Source organism: Chaetodon trifascialis, chromosome 8 (genome assembly GCF_039877785.1).
Source record: "Chaetodon trifascialis isolate fChaTrf1 chromosome 8, fChaTrf1.hap1, whole genome shotgun sequence".
Taxonomy (NCBI): domain Eukaryota; kingdom Metazoa; phylum Chordata; class Actinopteri; order Chaetodontiformes; family Chaetodontidae; genus Chaetodon; species Chaetodon trifascialis.
The window spans coordinates 10291232-10312910 of record NC_092063.1 but is presented as its reverse complement, the minus strand read 5'-3'; the positions used below and the strand labels follow the sequence as shown (position 1 = coordinate 10312910).

The 21679-nt window shown below is 43.0% G+C and overlaps 1 protein-coding gene across 1 annotated transcript in view; it reads left to right on the top strand.

The window, feature by feature from the left end:
- Window positions 1-14642, top strand: part of LOC139334613 (metabotropic glutamate receptor 7-like) — a 65084-nt gene extending 50442 nt beyond the window's left edge. The window contains exons 8-10 of the mRNA XM_070967606.1: window positions 768-1703; window positions 8840-9092; window positions 13535-14642. Of these exons, the coding sequence (XP_070823707.1) occupies window positions 768-1703; window positions 8840-9092; window positions 13535-13584 (1239 nt within the window). The 3' untranslated portion in view covers window positions 13585-14642. The remainder of the gene's footprint in view (window positions 1-767; window positions 1704-8839; window positions 9093-13534) is intronic.
- The last annotated feature ends 7037 nt before the right edge of the window (window positions 14643-21679 follow it).

The following is a 21679-nucleotide window of genomic DNA, read 5'->3' as shown; positions in this document are numbered from 1 at the left end:
CTTAACCATGTTGGAGGATCTTTAATCTTGTGGTGCGTTCAAAGCCATGGATCAGTACACTTCCATAATAAATCAAAAGAGCAGCTCAGCGTATTATCATAGCTTTTTTAACACCCTAACAAAATATGTAAGATTCCTAAAATATTCCATTTCTTCATGGCCTTTTAAAGGCTGACTTGTATGTTGTGAGTATAGTTTGATCTTAAATCATGGAACACCTTCGGGCCTTTTTGGATTGGAGTTTCGATAGTTCTTCAGCGTGTCTGTGTACTGCACTTTCACTCTGATGACAAGATCATAAATAGAAATAGCTCTGCAAAGTCTAAAAGAGGCTCTTTGCAATCCCACATTCCATTCTCCTTTCTTATCATCACATATTTCATACCTCACTGGCTCCTGTATTAAAACATAATGTCTTTTGCATTTCACATTTCTTTATTTTTTATTTCACTGAACAAAGGTAAGCCCTGTTGCCATGGTGATTTCAATTACTTTCAAGTATTAGAAAAGGCAATCCCTGGAAGAAATTGGCAAGAAAGATGTTGTACTGTATTAGGTTAATCGTTTCCTCGACTGCGTTTAAATCTTTTCAGCGGCAAAGATTGCGTTGCGCTTTGTTTTTGCAACTTCATGGGAAGCATACTTTAGTAACTGGTGGCCAGTTAGTAAGTTGTGTTGGAACATATTCATCATTTCTCATATTCAGTGGTGCCTATCAGTCCGTTGCTAACCCTTTCCTGCTGTGCTGTGTGTCATCTCTCTCCCAGCTGGAGGAGCTTCAGTGGCCAGATGGGGAGCAGGAGGTGCCTATCTCTGTGTGCAGTCTGCCCTGCAAAACAGGAGAGAGGAAGAAGAGGGTAAAGGGCATGCCGTGCTGCTGGCACTGTGAGCTATGTGATGGCTACCAGTACCAATACGACGAGACCTCCTGCAGACTGTGTGCCTACAACATGAGGCCCAACCCCAACAGGACCGCCTGCCAGCCCATCCCCATTGTCAAGCTGGAGTGGCACTCCCCTTGGGCAATCATCCCCGTCTTTCTGGCCATGCTCGGTATCATCGCCACCATCTTCGTCATGGCGACCTTCGTACGCTACAACGACACACCCATCGTGCGGGCGTCGGGCCGAGAGCTGAGCTACGTGCTGCTAACTGGCATCTTTCTGTGTTACATAATCACCTTCCTCATGATTGCCAAGCCTGACGTAGCCGTGTGCGCCTTCAGGAGGATCTTCCTGGGCCTTGGCATGTGCATCAGCTACGCCGCACTGCTCACCAAGACCAACCGCATCTATCGAATCTTCGAGCAGGGCAAGCAGACGGTGACGGCCCCGCGCTTCATCAGCCCCACCTCCCAGATCGCCATCACTTCCAGTCTGATCTGCGTGCAGCTGCTGGGCGTGCTGGTGTGGTTCGCCGTGGACCCTCCAAACACCATCGTCGACTACGATGAGCAGAAAACCATCAACCCCATGCTGGCCCGTGGCGTGCTGAAGTGTGACATCACAGACCTGCAGATAATCTGCTCACTGGGCTACAGCATCCTTTTGATGGTGACCTGCACCATCTACGCCATCAAGACAAGGGATGTACCCGAAGACTTCAATGAAGCCAAACCCATTGGCTTCACTATGTACACCACTTGCATAGTCTGGCTGGCCTTCATCCCGATTTTCTTTGGCACAGCCCAGTCGGCAGAGAAGGTGAGTCATTTCTTTCTCTTCTGCTTTCTCTCTCTCTCCCTGTCACCACCCTTCTCTTTGTCTGTCTCTCTCCCTCCTCTCACAAATTTCCCTTTCATTCCTTCGGCCCTGTTTTTATCTTGTCCAAACACATGCGCACATGCATATTTGAGCAAACCCAAAATGAAAACACAAACAGCACAGACACGCACACACATTTAGTGGCTGTATAAGTTATAGGTTCATTTTCTTTTGATTTCGTATTCACATGGTTCCGATGTGCATGGAAACCCACACTAGGTCCACCACAGACAGAAATAGGCATATCAAAGGCGGAGGAAGGGTTGATGTTAAGCACCAGAATGCCTGAAATGCCTGAGGAGTGATACGGATGGGGGTGCCGGCAGCTCCAGATGCCATTATCTTAGCTCTCATGCTCGGCGCTGAACATATACTATTATGCCTTGGAGACAAGCGGGTGGAGGAGGAAGATGAGGATGAGGAACCAGAGGAGGAGGAAGACAGGGAGAAATGGGGGGTAAATAGAAGTTTGATTCGACACAATCCATCCCTTGACAGCAACGCTCTACTCAACAAAGCATTTGACACTGGGTGCTTTTGGAGTTGATTGAGAATCTGACATTTTGACCTGATGTGCTAGTCATTGCTTATCTGGCCAGCACTGGGCTGAATACAGATGCATTCATCTGCTGGAACCACGAGCTGCACATGCTGCTTGGCAGGCCCTGTGTACAAGACGGAGCGGAGGGGAAGTTTTCCACTGACAGAATATCAATGCTGACAGGAAAGTGTTACTCCTAACCTTTTGAGAGGCACGCCGTTCAATATCCTTCCTGCTAAGCTGCGGCATGAGATGGATCAGAAACTGATTTTCCTCATCTCAATTTGCTGCTGATTTCATAGATGAATTACACCCTCAGCAGCGATTAGGAGTTCATTATGCTACTCGCGGCGACTAGCGAGGCAGTAATGTGTTTATCTTTCCCCTTTATGCAGTTAACTCTTTCTTCACACCAGCTCCTGCCTTACACTCACCTCCCGCTCAGGCCGCAGCATCCTGGTGTAATGGCCCATGAGGGAGCATTAGCGCTTACTTCCTAGCCGCAGCTAGTGAGAAGTGCCTTTGCATGTCTTGATAACATGCTTTTGCACCGTCAAGGTGAAGTGAGGCCATCTTATGTATCATTTCAGCTTATTTAACTTTTCAGAATAAACACACATTCAGCTCAACTGTTTGTGCAAAGACTGAATTTACTGGCTCATAAGATCCCTTCATGAATACTTCACTAAAAATGTTGGTTCAAAATACAAAAATAATGTGTGTGGATCTGCATGTGAATGGACTGTGGGAGGCTAAATGTGATCCACTATGATGCATTTAACTGTATACTCACTTCATGAGCACCTTGCCCTGTTGTGTTGTGTGCAGATGTGGCCAAACACCCACACAGAATTGAGTAATCTCCCTCACCCCAGGTTGTCCTGTATCAAAAGACTTATGAAAACACAGAGATGATATGATGCCAGCTGACAGCGATAATCCAAAACAATTCAGATGGCTGTTTGACCTTATGTTGTTTTGTCGTGAGCAGAAGTTGTGACTGCACTGAGTGGAATTTCTTTAACCAAACACCATTTAGATGCGCCCTTATTTTCCGCACCTGTGACTCCCTCCCTCCCTCCCTCCCTCCCTCCCCCCTCTCTCCCTGTTTTGCCCATGCAGAATCATGTTGAGGGAAGTCATGCGAAAATGGTAACAAAAGATCACAGAGCATCCCCCCGCCTCCTGTGCACCTGCATGTGCTCAGTCAACTACTCAATACTCTCAAGTTAAGTACGGTGAGAGTCACCAGTATCCTAATAGGGGGTTGCTGTGGCTCAGGAGGTAGAGCAGGCGTCCACTTATCAGAAGGTCGGTGGTTCGATCCCTTGGCAGTCTATATGGGCAAGGTACTGAATCCTAAATTGCTCCCAATGCTGTGCCATCAGTGTGTGAGTGTGTGTGAAGGGATATCGCTCATAATGAGCAGGTGGCTTAGCCGTCATATGTGTGTGTGAGTGTGTGTGAATGCACTTTGAGTGGTCATCAGACTAGAAAAGCACTATATAAATACAATCCATTAACACAGCTGTCTTCAGGCCTGGAGATCAGCTGTTTTTTGAAACAAACTCCAGGCCTGCAAGTCACTCTTCACAAATAGAAATGTGCAAATCAGTGTCCATTAAGTCACAAAACTGTTTTTTATATATACTTTTTGAGTAAAGGTGCTAGCAAACAGATTTAAGGGACGCTCTCACTGAACACCAGAACTCTCTTATTCTGTAACGTCTTTGACCACAAAACTCTCTCTGTTCAGAAGAGTTGGATGACGGTATAATAAAACAATTTCCTTGAGGCACACAGGCCTTCCAGTAAAACACCCACAAGATTCAGTCACGCTTAAAGAGAAATTCATGTCAGGAAAACTTGCATACCTCAATACATGTCTGGAAACCACTTAGGCTCTTGTAAGATGTCTCCTGTACCCACAAGCCCTCTTGAGGAGAGACAGTGCCGCCAAGTATCATTACCAATGAGTAACAATGCTATACTTTTTCATTCCAGGTAAAATTAAAAATGCAACTTTTGATCTTCCTGTCTCACTGCAAACAACCGCCCTTGACAGGAGTTGGACCTGACACTTATTTTGAAGCTCTTTTGAAAGTAATATGTGAAATTCCCCTGCTTATCAGTTGTTTCGTGCTTGAAACCTTGAATAGATTGCACCAGAAGCAGGCTGCAGGCAAAAGGCTAAAACTGGTCACGAGTAGTGGAAGGAAGGAAACATTGTAGTTTTTATTTTGAAAATAGATGTTGAACATCCCTCACGATGAAGAGAATACCATCGCTGGGGCCTGTATTTATTTATAATGCAGGACAGACGTCGCTGTTTTACAATGCTCAGAGCCACAAAGTAGAGATTATGATGAGGTATTGTACCTTTTCTGTCAGCTGTGGTTTGGAGTAATAGACTAAATACAAAAAAACAACACTTTTTAAAATTATTATAGTCAAACAACTTTAGTAAACACTTGTAATATATGCAAAAAAATATGGTGCCAAAATGGATAAAAAACTTCAACCTTATAATGATGAGCCATTCACATAGGCTTCATGCAAACACTGGCAAACCACTTGTCTGGCTTAAAAAATGTATGCAAATTGGAATAGCTGTTAATTTTAGTCAGCTGCGTGAAATTATCATATCAGCACCATCCAAGCACATTGGTTTACAAAACATGCCACATTTTGAATGCATTGTTCAGTGATGCACACGCAGTAATAGTGTTGGAAACCCAGTGTGGGCTGTGGCGCGCCTCTCCACGGAGAACATGACATCTTCTACTTCATGTCCCCTATAGGTGGGAGGAAATGTGCTTCTGTAATGTCACCCAGTCTTAGGTAAAACCACTGCAACGATATGAACTGAACTGAATAAATAACAAATAAGATATAAGATGTGTTGATTATGTGGAGATATCCTACATGAGAATGAAGCAGCTGAGGGGGATGTACTTGTGCTCAAATGCAAGTTTTATAGCATTCTTACTAAGGAACTTTGTTCTGTGCCAGTGATTTCACCTCATGAAGATAATCAGATGAAACTGATTTATTCTGACACAGTCGTCACTGTTGCAGTGTAAAGTGAGGACAGCGGCTTCTGCAGAGGCAGCGTGTGATTTCTACAGCTGCACAAAGTCAGTCACAAAAATTACTCAATAGCAGTATTTTTCAGTAAGTGTTACGAAAACGTCCCTCCTCTTACAGATTGTTTCAGCCTGAGTGCTCCTCCTTATAGGTTAGGACGCCTCTGGAGCTGAATATTGGCTGAGATAGGAGTCATTTTCTCAGTTAAGAAAAATAATACCGTTTTAATCCAATAGCTAAGTTTTGGACCAAATTCTCCACCTCTCGAATTTTTGCCCAGTTTCCAATTATGAGGTGCTTGATAAATATGAGCCTTGACTAAAGCATGAGTCATATCATCATAGACACCGGTGTAAACAATGTGTTGTGTCGGAAGAAACACCTAAAAAGACTTCCTCAGGTTGTTTTAAGTATTAATAACCTGCTCTAACACATCAAGAACTGGTAACATGTGTCACAAGCTCCTCTGTCTACTAACCTTGAAGCCCAGTAATGGGGACCTCCTGTGCAGTCAAAATGAAGGGAAGACCATCGACACAGAGAGCCGTGTCTCCAGTGTGGAATAGGGCTTTGTAGCACAAAGCCAGAGTTATTCATAGCATGAGCGGGGCTAGGAAGTAGGCCACCCAAAACAACGAGAGACGTCCAGGTGGTGGGGAGGTAACATTGAAAATCCCCTGGATCCATTATTGAAGGCGTTCTCTAATGGGGCAGAGAGCTTCCTACTTGTCACTTCCTGAATCAAGTCCTTATAGCTGTGTGCATTTATAGTACTCAACCATACCCAACTAAATTGCCCTTGCAGAGAGTATATCCCTGGTGGGTATAATTATGAGAATTACCCTCAACAGCTTTTTTTTGTCTAAATGGAAGGCATGTCGTTTGTTGTAGCTGGATGTTGACATTTGGCTTGTCAGTGAGATGTAAAATTCAAATGAAAGCATTCGATTCCTGATGAGGATGTTAATAAATCATTACCGCGGCTATAAATAGAGAGTTGCCAAGCAGTTGTGAAAATGACTTCATGTATTTATTTATGTTAAAGCAACAGGAATTAATTATGAATGTTCTGTGACAAGCTAAACATTCGAGTGGTGGGTGAGAGGGGCTACGAATTTGGGTCAAGCTCATCGGGAGGCACAATGAAAAACCCTGTCTCGCTGATTAGGAGCAGTAAGAAAAAGGATTTGGTTTGGCGTGTTTATGTGTATCCGTTTGTGCGCATGTGTAGCCGCATTAGAGGGAGTGGAAGCCTACATATCTGTACTTTTTTTGGTGTGTGTGTGTGTGTGTGCGCGTGTGTGTGTGTGACGAGTATGAGTAAGCACCTAATGTTTATTGTGCGCCTGCTCCCGAATCAGCTCTCCTGCATGGTCAATAAATCAGTTCTGATAGGGTCAGCATTGCAGCGTCCATGGTATCAGAATCTCATTAAAAGCTTATTCCAGCCGTGTTTAGTTGCTTGCACCAAACTCCATAGTGTTGCTATGGATACCAGACAGGTTAACAACTACCAAACATGGAAACACAGCACAAGGCTGAGATTCTCTGGCGGTTACATTTGACGCCACATGTACTCCTCGCAAAAGCTCTGATCGGTCACCCCGATATCTAATCATAAACACTGCTAATTCACAGCTCAGACGCAAGAGAAAGCACAACATCTCCGCTCTCCCCCAGCTTTGAGTGACACAGAACAGAGTGCACCGAGAGCATTGTGATATTCATGCAGTTATTAATGCATGGTGCGCCAGCCAGATTACTGCCTCTGATGCTGCTCCACAGAGAAACAGAGAGGACGGAGAGGTTGAGTGTACTGGCATGTTGATGATCTCTGGTTTGTGATTTATTGGTGGAGATTGGAAGACAAAGGCATGACTGGCATGTAAATGAAAAACCTTGTATGAAATAAATTACCATTAGTCGTGCTTTTTACCAAGAAAAACTGTATGCAAATGGTGACATTTCCTCCTCTGACTGAATCAGTGAGCGTTTCGCTGCTCTGCAGATACACTGTGGCTAATGTGTTTACAATTGTATCCTCTCCTGCATCCGCATCACCGGCGGCTGACTGGAAGGCAGCATACAAGTGACATCTGATGCTTTCAAGTGCAGTAGATCAGTGAGGGGACTCTGGTGATCCACTCTTGAAACCCCTCTTCACCTGATTCTTTCTCCTCCAAGACCCTTAAATGCTACAAGAGGCCCTTGCGTGTTTGCTGAATTACACCGCATCTTGGCGAAATCACTACCTTTTAATGAAGTCGCAATATAAAATTCCTGTTAACCTCAATCATAGCATTATGTAAGCCCACCATTACAGCTTGACAATGTGAAAGGTGTTATGTAACGTCCGAAAAGCAATGTCACGGAGGGAGCATGTAAGAGAATGTACCGGGGCTCACATGAATGGAAATCTTATGAATGATCTTACCACTTAACGCAGTGAGAGCCTTTCACACGCTGCACTCCACTGCGTGCAGAGCTGCAGGAAAACAAATTTAGACCTGCCATACACTGCAGAAGCAGTGCTCTCAGTCCATGGAAGAAGTCTTTTATTGTACTCGAGAAGGAATTTGCATTAAAATGTGCCCGACCACACAAATTGTTAGTGGAGGAAGAGGTAGCTCAGAGGCTGTGGATTGTTCTGATGAATGCTTGAGTGGTGAGATAAAACATTTGATATGGAGGGAAAGGAGAGGTGACGGCAACATGTCACGGACAGATCCTCGCCCTGACAGTGTGGTCTATCAATCTAGTCAAGGGTTCGGGTGCACAGACCGGTAGAAAGGAGGCCCTGTGAGGACATTTTGATAAAGTCACGGTGATGCCTCTGCTATTGTCATTAACACGCTTGAACCGCCTTTGACTTGACTGAGTAGCTGCAGGTCAGGCTTTAATAAATGCTGCTGGATTACGTTACCGTACGCATGGCTGCTCCTTTCCCGACAGCTACACGTAGAAAATATTCAGACCTCCTACATATCTGATAAAAATGTTAGATAGAAGAAAAGAAGTATCAGTTATTATCAGGGAGCTTTGTATTATAGTATATAGTATAGTCTATAAAACAAACATGTCTTCTACTGATGCAGTTCCTTATGTCAGGACATGTCTTCACACTCCTGGATTTAAAAAAAGAACAACGCCCATGAACTTTTTCACTGGATGCTCATATTTTGTTATCGGGCGATGGTTATTATTAGGTTTTGCCTCATCACTGCGGTCAGCAGTGTGACTGCTCTGTAATTGGCCACAGATGTTTAGCCATCATAGCCATGTTCTGCCATTTTTCTTGATAAGGGTTTAAAAGCTGCTCCTAACTCGATCGTCCGTTCATACCTCATAGAGTTCATACCTCACAGAAAGGAATTGACCATTTGCATTACGTTGCTGATATTCTAATCTGTATAAAAGTCACTTTTCACCTGTCTGTGCTTCTTTCCAGCTGTACATTCAGACAACCACCCTGACCATCTCCATGAACCTCAGTGCCTCAGTAGCACTGGGCATGCTCTACATGCCCAAGGTGTACATCATTATCTTCCACCCTGAGCTGAACGTACAGAAGAGGAAGCGTAGCTTCAAGGCTGTGGTCACAGCTGCCACAATGTCATCGCGTCTGTCCCAGAAGCCCAACGAGAGGCCCAACGGAGAGGCTAAGACTGAGCTGTGCGAGAACCCCGCTGCTGACCCCATGAGTAAGTAACTCAGAGCCTCAGAGCCACACACGTACACACCATGAACCAATGCCATTTCAGTTTAGACCACAATTCATGTGCAATCAGAATACATAACCTTTCCTTTAAAGCTCAGAATACAATAGTAATTTGTAAAATGATCATGAATGCCATCAGTGTCTGGTCACACATTTATCACTGTACGTTGTGCAATGATCAAGTTATGCACCTGATAAAATCTATTAAAGCCAGCATCACACATGTGAATTTCATATCAAGTATTGATGAGTTACAGTACACAGAGTGCTATTTTTTCTAAAATGAATGAATAAAGCTTGTATAGAGACCAAGGTGTACAGACCACAAAGAGCAAGGACTTGACATCTACATATGTTTCTCTGCTACACAGGTTTTAAATCATTTTTTCCTCCTTTTCCTACTTTTTTTCTATTCTTTCTCATTTCGTGTCATATTTCCTTTCTTGTATTAGAAAGTCCCGTTCCGGCAGTTTAATTGGATGGCTACTTGGATAAAAAAAAAAAAAAGTATGTAAAATGTGCTATAGAATATAGAATGGACCCAGTTATCTCATTTCTTGATAAATGGTTAGACCTTTAGCCCAAGTGCACGGCAGCGAGCATGAAAGAAGATGTGGGACTTGGCTCTGTGAAGAGATTTGAAGAAGGGCTTTGTTGCTGGGAATGGTAGGAGATAATCTCTCTCTGTAGCTGCGTGTTACTCATACCACCCTTCATCTGAAACAGCAAGCATGATCCTGTTAGCAAAGATAATACTCGGCATTAGTACGTGAGTGGGGAAGCCTACATAGTTCCCTAGTTAGGTGATACAGTGTTTGTTTTGTGTGAGAAACACCAACACTAGAAGTGTTTTTAGAGGTTTCAGACCAGTGTTGCCATGGAAGCTCTTTGCTCTTCTCTAGTTGTCAAGATGGAGACGGAGATGATTGACAGCTCATGCAAATCACACATCACAGGCTCCAAAGGCCTCCTCTCCCGCAATGCTTCTAATCACATAGAGCGATCATGGCACCCACAGGTGCACCAGCCCCTCAACCCCTCTTTGAATTACGCCTATGAGATGACAGATTTTCCCGGGAATTTCTCCAAACACCCAAACACTTGTCACACTCATCTGTCATGAGCTGAATGAGCTTGCGCATGTGTGCACGCGTACAACTGTGAGTGTGTGCAACCGTGCGCGCGCTTTTCAGTGTGTGTATCGGCGTGCGACTGAATGTGTGAGTTGCGCGCACATAAATCAGAGAGCTGATGCAAGTTTATCAGGGGACGGGGAGCAAATACTTGCCAGTCAAACATGTGGCTCAATGAGCAATGCATTGAGGGTGAAACCTAAACATCTGTCGCAGCAGCACATCAAAACGTCCCCAAGCGAGGCACACGGTCTCTGAGAGGCCGCCCCAAAAGTGCACGGTGTCATCTGCTCCGTGCGTCTCTCACCTTCTGTCTCTCCTACACGAACGTCTTCTCGCCTCGTCTCCCCTCCCTGCACACCCTCTCCTCCTCTTGCCCTTCTATTTTAGCGGCAGGAGAAGTGACATTTATTAATGGCGAATTTATCTGCATGACCGCCCCGAAACCTGAACTGTGCCTCGACCATCCCTGGAGACTGTCCGTCAATTCCTGTAACCATCAGAGCGCCAAATACCTCCCTTTCAGGGCCCATCAGCCCTGTATGAGATGGCTCGGAGTGATTTATAGGATTAAGAGCATTAGCAGTTCAACAGATTTACACTGATATTGATATGCTGTAATATCTTCATGATTGCACCTCGAACAGACAGCAGGATTTAACCTGCAAATCAGAGAAATGCTTCCTGTACCAAAATATAAACCAAAATATAAACCAAAATAATGCTTTTCAGGTCAATTTCATTTCATGAACAAGTGCCGAGTACAAACCCAGGTGAATTCCATTGTCGGGTCCAACCACCTCCAAAATTGGGTATTTCCTATCACCCTCTGATATAGAAATAGTCACTCAACATCATCCATGTTGGACTCTCTACCTACTGTAGGCATCTCTCAGAGTACCATCTTCCATTTACAACTAATTCAAACCCTATCCTGGCATCCTTACACTTGCTCCCCGCTCACTTCAGGATAAACTTAAAAAAAAATCCTCCATGGTCTTGCCCCAACATATGTCTCACCCCTCAAAGCACCAGCAGATCCTCCCTCTGATCCTGCCACCGTGGCATGCTGGCTGTGCCTCCATCGTGGAGAAAAAGAAAAGAAAAGAAGCGAAGCCGGGGACAGGGCTTTTCTGGTCCTATGCAGTGGAATAGCCTGCCGGAAGCCATTAGACAGGCTGTCAGTTGATGCTTTTAAGATGCTTCTTCAGACCCACTTTTTTTCTCTGGCTTTTAATTGTGTTTAACCTGCTTTTATTTTTAGCTGATTCTTGGGTTTTGAATTGTGCTGAAACTTCCCAGCAAATATTGAGATGATGAACGACCGCTGTTTGAACGTCCAATCACGATGTCCCATTATGGTTCCAGAATTAGTTCCAGAATTCAAGTTGTGCCGTCGCCCAGGACATTGCTAAAGTTTCTGCACACAGCATGCATTCAGCAGCCTTAAACATCCTAAAAACTGCAAAAATAAATAAGTCAGCTACGTCTAAAAATAATCAGTCAACACTGACTGACATGGGACATGACCCTCAGTCTCCTGGGTGAAATTCCTGTGTTTCACACATTCTTATGTGCGACTTTGTCGCTCTTTGCACTACGTCACCTGACTTCCAGCCGGAAAGCCCTGAAGGCCAGCTTCTCCCATACGCAAGACAGCTCGGATAAAGACTTGAAATGATGAGCCAGGAATCTAATTTACATGCAGATACATTTAAATGGCATAAACATATTTTTTAGATTTAAAAAATGGCCGTTAAGTACTACTTGTCTTTGAGCGTGACGTGGCCGTCACAGCGTGGGCGCCTGATCACCGCCATTTCACAACCAAATGAAATGTCAATAAAATGTCACTGCATTTAAAAACGAAAGCATTTGCTTTTTTTATTGCGATAATATGATCAATATCTCCTGGTTTATAAGAGAGGGTCTGACTGGACCATTATTGGACGTGGAAACGACATCACCATCTGGCCGCCCGCCTCATAAACACATTGCAGTTATTGGCGTCCGACTGGAACCATTTTTTGCCAGGGACATGACGTCACCATCTGACCAATGTTTGCTCGGGTTTCTGTTTTAAATCTTGTTTTATTTCCACATCTGTTATACACATATATGGCTTCATGCTTATACATGTATGTGTACACATATCTGTCTGTCTGTGCAAAACCTGTTTGCTTTTTAAAGTGTTATATAAATGAAATAAACTTTAAACTTAAGACCTGAGAAAAGATTAGAAAAGTTATGGGATGAGATGAAAAATCAGCTCTTGGTATTACAAATTAAGATGATGGCGTAGGTAACACACACAGACATACACACAGCGTATTCTTCAGATCTTCCTGAAGACTATTTATGGTTAACAGGAAGAATCTGTTGTACATTTACTAATGTTTTATTCATCGTACTTGCCGGCCAAGTCTGCAAAATGCAGCTGTTAAGAAACGGTGCGACTTTAATTGCGTCGCTCATGGGAGTTGGTCGCCATGGCAACATTAAAGCAGTTCAATGATCATTTATAGCAATGTTTGTGATGAAGGAAATGCACATCGACTTTCTCCGGCATGCAGAAAGAACAGCGCACCTGCAGATACACGCTTCTTTGATCTTGATGTTGGTCCACCGAGTATGTTCACATTTCCTCATCTCAGTGTTCACCAGCAGAGCATCAACTAAAAATCAGTTAGCTAACCTGAACTCTAGACTTACTTCCTACCCTAAAATCAACCTAAACCAGGGACTAACCTCAACATTAAGCTTACCTCTTACCCTAAAACAGCCTGTTTACAGAAGTCATGGTGAGCCAGGATGACCTCAATTCCAAAAAAAAAAGCCTTCCCTCTGTAGGTTTGCAATTCAAATTGGCTCTCATAACGATGCGTATTACTGGAGGACACACAAACACACACACACGCACCTAGGCACTCAGCCACAGTCCGATATGTTTCCATGGCAATCCAGACTGAGATCGCATTGCATGCCCCAGCATTTGTTCGGCGCTCACTTGTGCAGTGTTTGTGTTTTTTTATCACTAGTTAACATCTGAAAATAGAAACTAAGGCTTTACACGGGGGCTTTGTGAGTTGAAACAATACACTAGGCCAGAAAATATTGCTACTGATTGCACACAGCTGGTGATGAGGATGCACGGCACAGTAGGATGAGTTTACAAAAGCGGCTTGTTTGCCTCTGCAAGATGCATGTCTTCTTCTTCTTCTTCTTCTGCTTGGTTGTAGCAACGCTCAAAGTAAATCTTAAACTGCTTCTTTTTTTCCCACTCTGTTCTCAGGTCAAGCAACCAAGAAAACATATGTGAGTTACAACAACCTCAGGATCTGATCTGCTTGAAAGTGAATGGTGTTTGTCCTTTATCTGTGATTGAAAGGGAGGGGAGCTCTAGAGGAGCAGAGAAAGACAGACAGAGACAGGAGAGCGAGCGCAGGCATCCCAGCACCACCTGCAGTACCTATGCACTCCAGGACTGTGGATAGCATCCAACCTTCATCCAGACATGATACATGAGTCCTGACAGAGGCTAGCACAGCTGTAGGCCAGTGTGGCTGGGTCAGCCTCACGAACCAAACTGTAGGTTTTAAACTTGTGTTGTGGCCCCCGTCTCTCCAACAGAGAACAACTTGCCTGCTAAAAGGGGTCACTGTGAGCGAGGATGACCGCACGAAAAAAAAAAAAAAAAGACAGTGAATCTGCTTTCAAGATATTTTCTTTTGAAATGTCATTAAAGCCATATTCTCTTGGGGTTCCCATTTTCTGATTTCTGTTTTGTATTGTTTATAAGTGATTTTCTTCTGTGCCTCTTTTTCTTGCAGTTGATTTAATTACCTTGAACAGCGAGCTCTGCCACATACAGTATTTTGTTTTACCGACTCAAATCAGTCCCAAATGATTATTATGTTGGAGTGATGGGCATTGTAAGTATATTTTTTTTGTAAATATTTGAGAGTATTTTCATGTTTGGAGTACAAAAATAGATATCCAGTCTTTGTTCAATTGGATTTGGATGGTAATGAAAAGCACCACAAAGTGTTCACTTTGCATGTGCCAATGTATGTCTGTTCTATTTGATGTAAACAAAAAAAAAAAAAAAGAGAGAAATAAATTCTGAAAATGATAATGAGCTTCAGCATCCTTCTGCGGTTTGTTTCCTTTACCAGAACTGAATTTCATTAAATGACGGAATATGGCTTTAATCTGTTGTTGACTTGACCCCCGCTGTATCTGCAAGCATGTTTGTTTTATATAGTTTCGTATTGGGTATATTATGCCTAATTATGGTGTGGGAAGCATTAATATCAGAGCAGTCATGCAAGTATGTTGTGATGTCTGTCAACTTATGAACATGTAATAAAAATCATTTTGTTATCTTTTATACAATTAAACCAGGCAGCACATCATAGTTATTTCTGTGCATGTGTGTGTGTGTGTGTGAGAGCGTTTGTGTTTCATAGCAGGATGCATTTTTAAACTGATGTATGAATAAGTACTATTAATCACTGCGTTGTTTATGGGTTTCTGTAAACTGATGGAAATGCCATGTGCTCGTTTACTGTCTCACCCCCACGACAGGGCACATTACCGAGCTCGCTGAGCAGCGCTGTCATGCAGAGGAGATGAGACCCTGCGAGAGGAGAGGATGTCCACGAGCTAACTCCTTTACTCAGCCTTTGCTCTCTCTGTCTCATCCCTTGTTTCTCTCTCGCTGTTGCTCCCTCCAAGTCTCACCACCCGTCCCCTACATGAATAATATAACATGTCAGATCAATTTGTCCTGCTGATGACCGGGCCTTTACGAGCTAACCGCTCTTTATTCCTGTGCCTGCCTGCAAGCATAATGTTACTATTTTCAATATTGATTATTATATAAAAACATGAATAGGCCATGCATGAGAGACTTCTGTTTCTTCACACAGTAAACATCTCCCTCTAGGCTGTTACATGGGCAAATGATATACTGTATGACCAAGAGATTTTTAGTCTGTGTGTGTGTGTGTGTGTGTGTGTGTGTGTGTGTGTGAGAGAGAGAGAGAGAGAGAGAGAGACCGAATGAGAAGGGGGAAGAGAAGGAATGAGATCCTTACCCACGCAGGTTTTCTCTTGTTTCTCTTTCCACTTGTCTGGCATCTCTCTCGGCTCCTGTGGGACCAGATGGTCTTTACTTCTCATACGCACAGTCTGTCATTTTCTGTTGCACACAGCCAAGAAAAATCCCACTTATGCCCAATTAAGACTAGCCTCTCCCCCACCAAATTAATTGTGTGTGTCAGTGACTGCGTGCAAGTAATCAGTAGGGGCTGAACAGAGTTTCGATTTGCAGCTCAGCAAAAAGAAAAAGACAAAAGCAGCAAATGGCATTTTGGATCTTGACTTTAAGAGACATGATCTTTGATATGCACAAAATATTGAGAAATCAAAACAGGGCACGTTCAGAAATGGTTTTTACCTGCCTGAAATAGCGTGAGGTATGGTTCGCTCCGGCTCCAAACTCTCAAGGCTCCTACGTAAGGGCCCACCTGCTCAGTATGCACCTGTTCTGTAGGCAGCAGTTTCCTGTGAGAATCAAATGGAGAAAACATCAAAGGGAGGAAACTAATCATGGTACACTGAGAGCAAGGCTTACTCCACCAGGAGGAGTGTTAAATGTTTCAAACTAACGGCTGTCAGTCGCAGGTTTTTATGCACGGAACATTTGAAGTTGAACAACAGATTTTCGAGACTCTTAAAAATAGACCGTGCAGGCCTGCCAAGAGTTTCCTACTTACAAATTTGTCTAAAACGTCCTGAAAAGTGTGAAGAATTACAAGTCTGCGTGACCCAGTTTGGCTGACAAGGTGACACAGCTGCTACATGAAACATACATTTCAGCGTGCGCCTCATGCGACATGTAGAAGTCCCAGCACCAAATACTCAGGCTTTCTTCTATCTGAGTTTTCATGTCACTTTGGTCCAGCTCTGCCTTTGAAGAAAGCCTTCCTTATCTTGTCAGAACTCCTGATGCGCTCTTTCACAGACAATTTACTGATGCTGAGTCTAGATTAGCTCTGTTTCATGGCTCCTGGGCCCTGGGCTCTCCTATCTCTCCATAAATGTCCAATTATCCAACTCCAGCCAGAGTGAAACCTTATCTGCTTCCCGTCAGTAACCAACTGAGGCCCGATATAACGTGGGGTGGATAAAGACACTCTTCACTGTTCTTATCCTTTCCCCCTGCTGCATCTTGTACTCGAAACCTCCTTGCAATGCTTTTTGTTTACCAGCATTTTCCTTCTTCCTTTGTGTTCAAGAAATCAGGCCAGTTACTGTTACCAGCACAAAGTGACACTAATATTTTATAATTAGTGGTACAGTAAGATAGCCAATGGTTAGACATGAATCATAACATCCACATCTGCTCATAGGCACCAATTATCATCTAAAGGAAGATCACGAGTAAATTCTATGAACGGGCTCTGCAGCTGAAATGTTGTTTATTTTACTATGAGCGATCCAAGAAAAAGATACAGTTCCTCCTTTTCTGAGTGAATAAATTAGTTTGGGGTCACTGGGTGCCATTTCATATCTGTGGTTCCACAGACATACTCCTTGCCTTGCTTAGGCTGCACAGTGTGTGTGTGTGTGTGTGTGTGTGTGTGTGTGTGTGTGTGTGTGTGTGTGTGTGTGTGTGTGTGTGTGTGTGTGTGTGTGTGTGTGTGTGTGTGTGTGCGTGTGTTTGCCACAGCGTTATTGCATTTTTAATCAGCGGAAGAGACCAGGCATCATTCTCATCACATTAGTGTCTCCTGGTATTTATTTCTCTCTCTCTCTCTCTCTCTCTCTCTCTCTCTCTCTCTCTCTCTCTCTCTCTCTCTCTCTCTCTCTCTCTCTCTCTCTCTCTCTCTCTCTCTCTCTCTCTCTCTCTCTCTCTCTCTCTCTCTCTCTCTCTCTCTCTCTCTCTCTCTACTTTTACTCCTGGGGGGAGCTGGGTGGGTGGAGAGGATACATTTGAAATTTGCTCATTTGACAGTCGTTAGAGATATGGATTCTGACAGTACACAATTAGCTCAGTCACCTCCTTTATCTTCACTCATCTTTGGCTGGGGGATTTAGTCTGTGTTGCCTCCACTGTAATGACTGTTATGCCTCTCTCGCTGTCTTTCCCTCCCATCTCTCCGATATGCAAACTTCTAATTTCATCTTTCCCCCAGTTAATGATTATTTGAAAATTACATATCTGACTTCACGGATTTTAATTGACTGCTGTGTTATTAAGACGGCTGAGTGAGACGAATGCTCTTCAGAATTCGCAGCTGAGTAGGTGCACTAATCTGCTGCTTTCCCCCAATTTCCCCTGTCAGAAAAATGCATTCATGGAGAAAAGAAGTACCGAGCGCTGGCATACATCTCGTGAATATGTTGCATATTTGTTATGCTTTGGCTGCATGAGAAATGCAACTCACTTTTAGAAGCTTGTAGAAAATAAAGTAGCACATTTTTAACATTAAATCGCAGCTCAGGTTCACGGAACAAACAACAGTCAATAGCATTTAAACCAAGGCAAATTGTCTGAGGCTTGAACAGGAGTTGACAGAGATAAGTGCTGGCTGGCTGGGAAATTTAACTAGAGAGCTAAGCCCTTGATTTCAAGGAGCATGGCATAAACAATGCGTTTCCACATCCCACACAGATCACTGTTATTTCAAAGAAAAGTAAATGCCTAAAGAGAAACAAAATGCTGAAATGGAAATGGATAGTTGAGGGTGAGTGATAGAAATCCACATCAAACAAAGATGAAATGAAACTGAAAACCCAAAAGGTACAGAGAATAAATCACACACCACACTTGTTTGCTTGTTTGGGAGTAGATTAGTAGAAACAGCTGTCTGGTGTTATGTTTTTATTTTGTCTTTCTTCTTAAAACACATCCTAATTCAGTCACATAAATCCTTCACATGAATCCAACTTTAAAGGCTTAACAGCTGCGAGTTTTTGCTTTGGGCATCGTGCAGGAAGTGTGCAGTCAAATGATTATAAATCAATTCAAAGTGTGAATTATAGTCTCGCCACGCAAACTACATCGCTGAGGATTGTGTGTCTCATTTTTCAGTTGGCGGTGGAGTGTGGAGCACTCTCCATTTGATTAAACCCTACCCAAAGGCTGCATCAATTATGTATCTTCACAATGGAGTTAATGGACTGCAATAACAGTTGAAGATGACTTGACTAAATTTCCACATGACATGGCAAGAAAAATCTCACTTCAGTAATGTAAGCCTCCTGAACAGCTTGTCTGAAATGATAAAAGATCAGGTCTGCTTCTAGCTTATTGAATAAAAACCACATTTTCCTGTTAATTTCTCTGTTGATCAGTAAAACATTATGCCCTCTGACAGGTCCGTCTCCTCCACCAGGAGTGCAAAACCTAACACACATCCTCATGTGTGCACCTACGCTCTCTGCCACGCAAAAAGCCGTGTACCTGTGTGTGCACTGAATGCATACGTGTGTGCATGTCTCAGCTCAGCTTGCAAGCCATCTACCTTATGATCCAGCTTCTATAACTGTGGTCTCTGGGGTTTTGATCCCATGAGTGGAGCCACACAGAGAACAGAAGGGGCCCGCAAAGCCTCGACTGCACAGCCGCTGACCCATCTGGTCATCAGGGCAGCAGGGAGCACGCAGGATGCAGAGACCAAAGCTCTGCACAAATATCCTGTGCTAACATGAGACTGGCAGATCACACAATGCCTGCAAAAGGTAGAAACGATGCACAGCCGCCACATACTGAGAACACAATATCTAAAAAAAACAAAACAAAACAAATCATGAGGGCTCCACGTTTTGTTTTGACATGTTGTGTGTTCAATGGACTGCATAAAAGTTTCCAGCTAAACGCATACCGCAGAGAGGAATAAGCTGTATGCTGTGCACAGTGACAGGGATCCAGCCATCGCATTCTGTATAATTTACAGCAAAAACAACATGTTGATTCAGCTGTGATCTTTGTAAGTCAGGCGGAGGTTGCTTCAACATGACATTACAGAGCGTGGAGGGGGGGGGTCAACGTGACCTCAGTGCTGCTGTTTCTCCTCTGCACTCAAATGCACAGTCATGTAAATGTTTCTAATAACCTCTCATATGTCAAGTGTCTGCCCGCTGCCCTGGGCCCCTTGCAGCAAACCTCAGCTTAAAATGCTGCTCACACCATTAACTCCTGTGCAAGCAGCCAAGACAAGGCAGCATCTGTCATGTTTTCTCCCATAGTTGGCTTTGAAACCCCTCCCAACTCCCTAGCTTTGTCACGGCTCTGAAAATTCACGGCATCCACACAAACTTCCATGACCGAAGATGGGGATTTCCATCCCAGCTCTGGGATGAATCCAATTTATTAGATAAGAGGCAAAATGCAATTAGTCAACACAAAAATCTGTGACTGAATTATGGCATCTCGCAGTTGTTATAACTTATCTCAGTCTCTAATTATGAGTGTGACTTAAGAGAGCCGACACATTTTATTACCGGGGGGGAATTAAGTGAGCTGATGCACTTCTTGATAAATACCAAGCATCAGTGATTCACCCACTGATTCACATGCAGCGTTACGGTAACCCTCCTGGATAGTAATGAATTTAAATAAATTCAAATATCGTATAATAAGCTCTTGTTGCCTATACACACAGCATCTGATAAATGATAATTGCAGTTTTGTATTTTGTTTACAACAGCTTAGGGCTACTTGTTATTTATCTACAAATGATATGATTTCATGCAAAGGCTTTCAAATCAGCACCTCTGCCCTGGTGTGATGCTACTGCCATCTACTGATGCTGCAGGATCTCTGTCTATCTCTCTGTCGGCTCCTGCCTCAGAGCCCTGCATTCTCACTGCACTGTCTCAAAATATAAGGTCTGCACTATCAGTTCTGACAGATGACAAAATGTACTTCTGAACATACTTCCTGTTCAGCACTGAGAACAAGCAAACTCATTGTGTCAACATTGCAAAGCATTCAAATGAACTTACTTGATTCTTTCACAAGATGGCACTGCAGTCATTGCTGGTGAGGACTTCATCATGATAATTTCCAATTCTGCAAGAGAATATAAAAACACAGAACAGACACAGACACACACACGTTTTGTCACCTAGGAGGACAATGCATTGAATTATGTTAAACTCTGAATACTAAACCTAAATTCACCACATCACTTCGCGCCTAACCCCAACCACAGTTTACATTAATCTTATAGTAATCTGAATTGCTCAGCTTTTAAGTCCTGTGTGGACAGCTTATTGTACTTGAAGTTTAATTAGCAAAAGTATAGGCAGGAAAAAATACAGTATGTTAAAGGCAAAAACACCAAGCAGCTGCCATACCTACCTGTGTATACCTAAAAAAAAAAATAAAAACCCCTACGAGAGAGAGAATCCAATTTTATTCAAGTAGAATACGAAAGTGTAAATATAAATAGTGTGTCTTTGTTACTCACAATTGAAGCTCACCTCCCCGATGACAGACTGACGCTCTGGCTTGATGAAATTCAAAATAATCAGGTCATGCTTAAACTAGCTTTCTGGCTAACTATAAGTAGCTAGCTAAAAAGCTACTATTAGCAGTTAGCTAGCAGGACACAGAAAGTAATAAACTAGCTCCCTAAATTAATTTGATTGATTCCTTTTTTTTTTTTTTTTTAATAAATATTTAATGAAACACAGACTTTTCTTTTTTGGTCTCTACGGGTGTATGACAATGGTTAATCTGTTGGCTAATGTTGAATTGCTACTTAAGTTTGTCAGTGCTGACACAAACATTTGGACATACGAAATTAGGAAAATTATTAAAGCACTGGATATTTCCCATTTAGTTTAATGAGGGTTATTATGAGAACAACAGTGCAGACACATTTTTACTTAAAATTGTTCAAATTGCGTTTTGGTCCTGTAGGCTTAATTTTTACAAACAGGAAGTAAAATCTGTGTAGGGCCTGTGTGGCTACATTTCAGGATTATGCTAAATGAAAGTAGCACTGACAGAAACTTTCAACTATATCAGTGTGTCTTTAACATATGGGGTAAAGTCTGTCTGTATAAATACAGATGAACCGTACAGTACGAGTACATTTTGTATGATTTGATACAATATTCATCATATTCGGTTATATACGGTCTATGATAATATGCAAAACATTTTAATGGACTGCTAATAATAAAATATGAAATATATATATATCCCCTTGCTTCCCTGACAATTATGCTTCATCATTATGATGGGCTTTTTTTTATCATTGTGCTTTCAGCCTAATGGGAAACAGAGTGCCACATTTCATGGGCTTTGGGCATCTAATGAGGCCTATTACTGAGTTGTCCATATCATGTGGTGCTGCCCACCATCATACCCTTTCTGCCATTTCCACAGCTAAGTAGGAGATCACCTTACCGCCTC